The sequence below is a fragment of the Quercus robur genome, chromosome 1 (genome assembly GCF_932294415.1).
Source record: "Quercus robur chromosome 1, dhQueRobu3.1, whole genome shotgun sequence".
NCBI classification, from domain to species: domain Eukaryota; kingdom Viridiplantae; phylum Streptophyta; class Magnoliopsida; order Fagales; family Fagaceae; genus Quercus; species Quercus robur.
In genome coordinates, this window is record NC_065534.1 from 23,841,260 (window position 1) to 23,843,450 (window position 2,191).

The following is a 2,191-nucleotide window of genomic DNA, read 5'->3' on the forward strand; positions in this document are numbered from 1 at the left end:
AGTTATTGTGAAAGTTTTTCCTCAATTTGCAGTTCTTTCAACCTTTCTGCGATATTCATAATTCCTTTCCCCAGCCGAAACTAATCCGCAAACAGAAAAACCATACTTTCAATAACACATTTTAAATGGCCCAACTGGCCCAAATAAGAGTTGCAATTCGAATTCGGCCCAAGTAAGCCTTTCTAACCGCTAGTGGGAACCTGTTGCCGCCCATTCTTTAATTCAAACTTCAAACTTTCAATCCATTTGCTTTGTATTGTCGTCCCTCTTTCCTTTTAAAGTCACATCTTCTTCTTCACGGGCTCCTCAGTTTTTAAACAATTCAAATTCCCCTGCACCTTGTTTGTGACTCTTTGCAATGGATCATAATTCTACCCCATATCCAGGTACCATTTTGTTTCAATTTATTTTTCTCATTTCACAACTTCTTTGTTTTTAATACTAAATCAAACGTATTTTTCTTCACAAAATCAGGCAAATCTCGTCCCATAAAACCAAAATTTAACCGAACTGCAACAAAAGCTCTTAACAAAGACCCTCCTCAAATTTCAAGGTAATAACTTACCCTCTCTATTTTTTCATGAATTTAGTTTAAAAACATAATGTTACACTCTCTGTTTTCAGGCAAAGGCGGGTCTTTGGAACAGTCCGCAACACAAACGTACCTGTAAAAACTGTAACCGAAAAACCTATAATCAAACCCATAAGTAGGATTGCTCAAAAGCAACCTAAATCGACCCGAACCACTCTGCCAACTACTGATACAGCCACGGAACCCGTAACAGAGGCTGTGGAGCAGAGTACTCCTGAAAAAACAATACTACCCAAGTTGAAGAAAAAAAGTGTTTCCTTTCCAGAAGAAGTTGAAGAAAAAGATGCGAAGAATTTGGAGGCAAACAATGTGGTTTTGCCGAAGACTCCAGTGGCGCCGCGGTCTTTGACGAGGGCTAGGAGTCCAGGCACGCCATACCACAGTGCTGAGAATTGTAGCAAATGCCGGTTCGATAGGCTCGAGACTTCGTCGTATTGGCTGAGTCAGATCAAATTGGCGGAGTCTGTGGGCAAGCATTTTGTTTCGGCTGCTTTCTTTGGACTTGCCTTTGAATCCAAAGCTGAGGTTTGGTGTTTTACTTTTTCTTTTAAAATTTTGTTTTGTCTTTGCAAGCTTGTGCTTTTTATAATTGTAGTTGCCAATTTTCCATGTTATATTGTAAGAAAACAATAAATCTGGAATGTAAGAATGTTCAGGTAATCAACTGTTAAAAAGTCCGAAAATTTAAAATTTAAAACTAAGAATGTAATGTAAGCCTAATTAGAATATTTTCAGTCCCATTTGGATAGTTTTGATAGTACTGAATAGGCCTATTTCAGGATCTTACGTACTTGATACATTTATCATTTCTCTTAGTGTGAGATACATGGTAAGAAATAGAGGATACATATATCGGATATATGAAACAATTAATTATTATTTGCAAACTGATTGAACATTGCGATAATCACTTTGTTATCATTGCTTGACAAGAAGTACTTGTATATATATGTATAGCTGTTAATTTTTGGCTTGTAAATGATAGCCTATTAGGAGCCTCCGTGTTGAGCTGAAGCGGTATTTGATACGACACGGGTATCTATCTGAGCAGACAGAGTGGAGAGAAGTCTCTGTTAGCTATGGATTATTGAAGGATAAAAGCAACACAGGAGAGGTGGATTCAGGTGTTGAACAATCTGGTACATGGGAACCCACTTGTAATGAGCTCGATCAAGAACAGACCAAGGAACATTTTGTTGAGGAGACTGAAAAGTAAAACAAATTGACTGGCAATGTTTATAGAATCTGGAAATTTAAGGTTTTGGCATGTGTAATAGTAAATGCTTTTGGACTGACCTGTCTCGGTTCAGTTTCTGTATTGTATTTGTATCAAATATTTTATCAGGCAATTTGCATTTGGATTGGTATTCCAACCTTTTTTAATTAGACAGCAATATGACAACAATTAAGTAGCAAGATAGAAATTTTCCTCGTGTATGATCTTCATTTATCTTCTTTTCTTGGCGAACCATTAGCAGCAAATTTATAGCCATAACAGATTAAGGGAAAAAAAAAGGGTAAAATTTGGGGGCATTCCGAGAATTGAACTCGGGACCTCTCGCACCCTAAGCGAGAATCATACCACTAGACCAAATGCCC

General features: G+C 37.4%; 1 protein-coding gene and 1 non-coding gene across 2 annotated transcripts; one reads left to right on the forward strand and one right to left on the reverse strand.

The window, feature by feature from the left end:
* Positions 1-234: 234 nt before the first annotated feature.
* Positions 235-1,975, forward strand: LOC126726208 (uncharacterized). The gene is made up of 4 exons (XM_050431410.1): positions 235-386; positions 475-553; positions 625-1,117; positions 1,578-1,975. The coding sequence occupies exons 1-4, from the start codon at positions 359-361 to the stop codon at positions 1,806-1,808; spliced, it is 831 nt and encodes a 276-aa protein (XP_050287367.1). The 5' UTR covers positions 235-358; the 3' UTR covers positions 1,809-1,975.
* A 144-nt stretch (positions 1,976-2,119) lies between these two features.
* TRNAP-AGG (transfer RNA proline (anticodon AGG)) lies at positions 2,120-2,191 on the reverse strand. Its single transcript has one exon. It is a non-coding gene; the product is annotated as a tRNA-Pro (tRNA).

Excerpts from the sequence above, each read along its gene's own strand:
- LOC126726208 (XM_050431410.1), top strand. The coding sequence starts at position 359 with ATGGATCATAATTCTACCCCATATCCAG. Across the intron at positions 554-624 it reads GACCCTCCTCAAATTTCAAG|GCAAAGGCGGGTCTTTGGAA; the intron begins GTAATAACTTAC and ends CTCTGTTTTCAG. Across the intron at positions 1,118-1,577 it reads CCTTTGAATCCAAAGCTGAG|CCTATTAGGAGCCTCCGTGT; the intron begins GTTTGGTGTTTT and ends TGTAAATGATAG.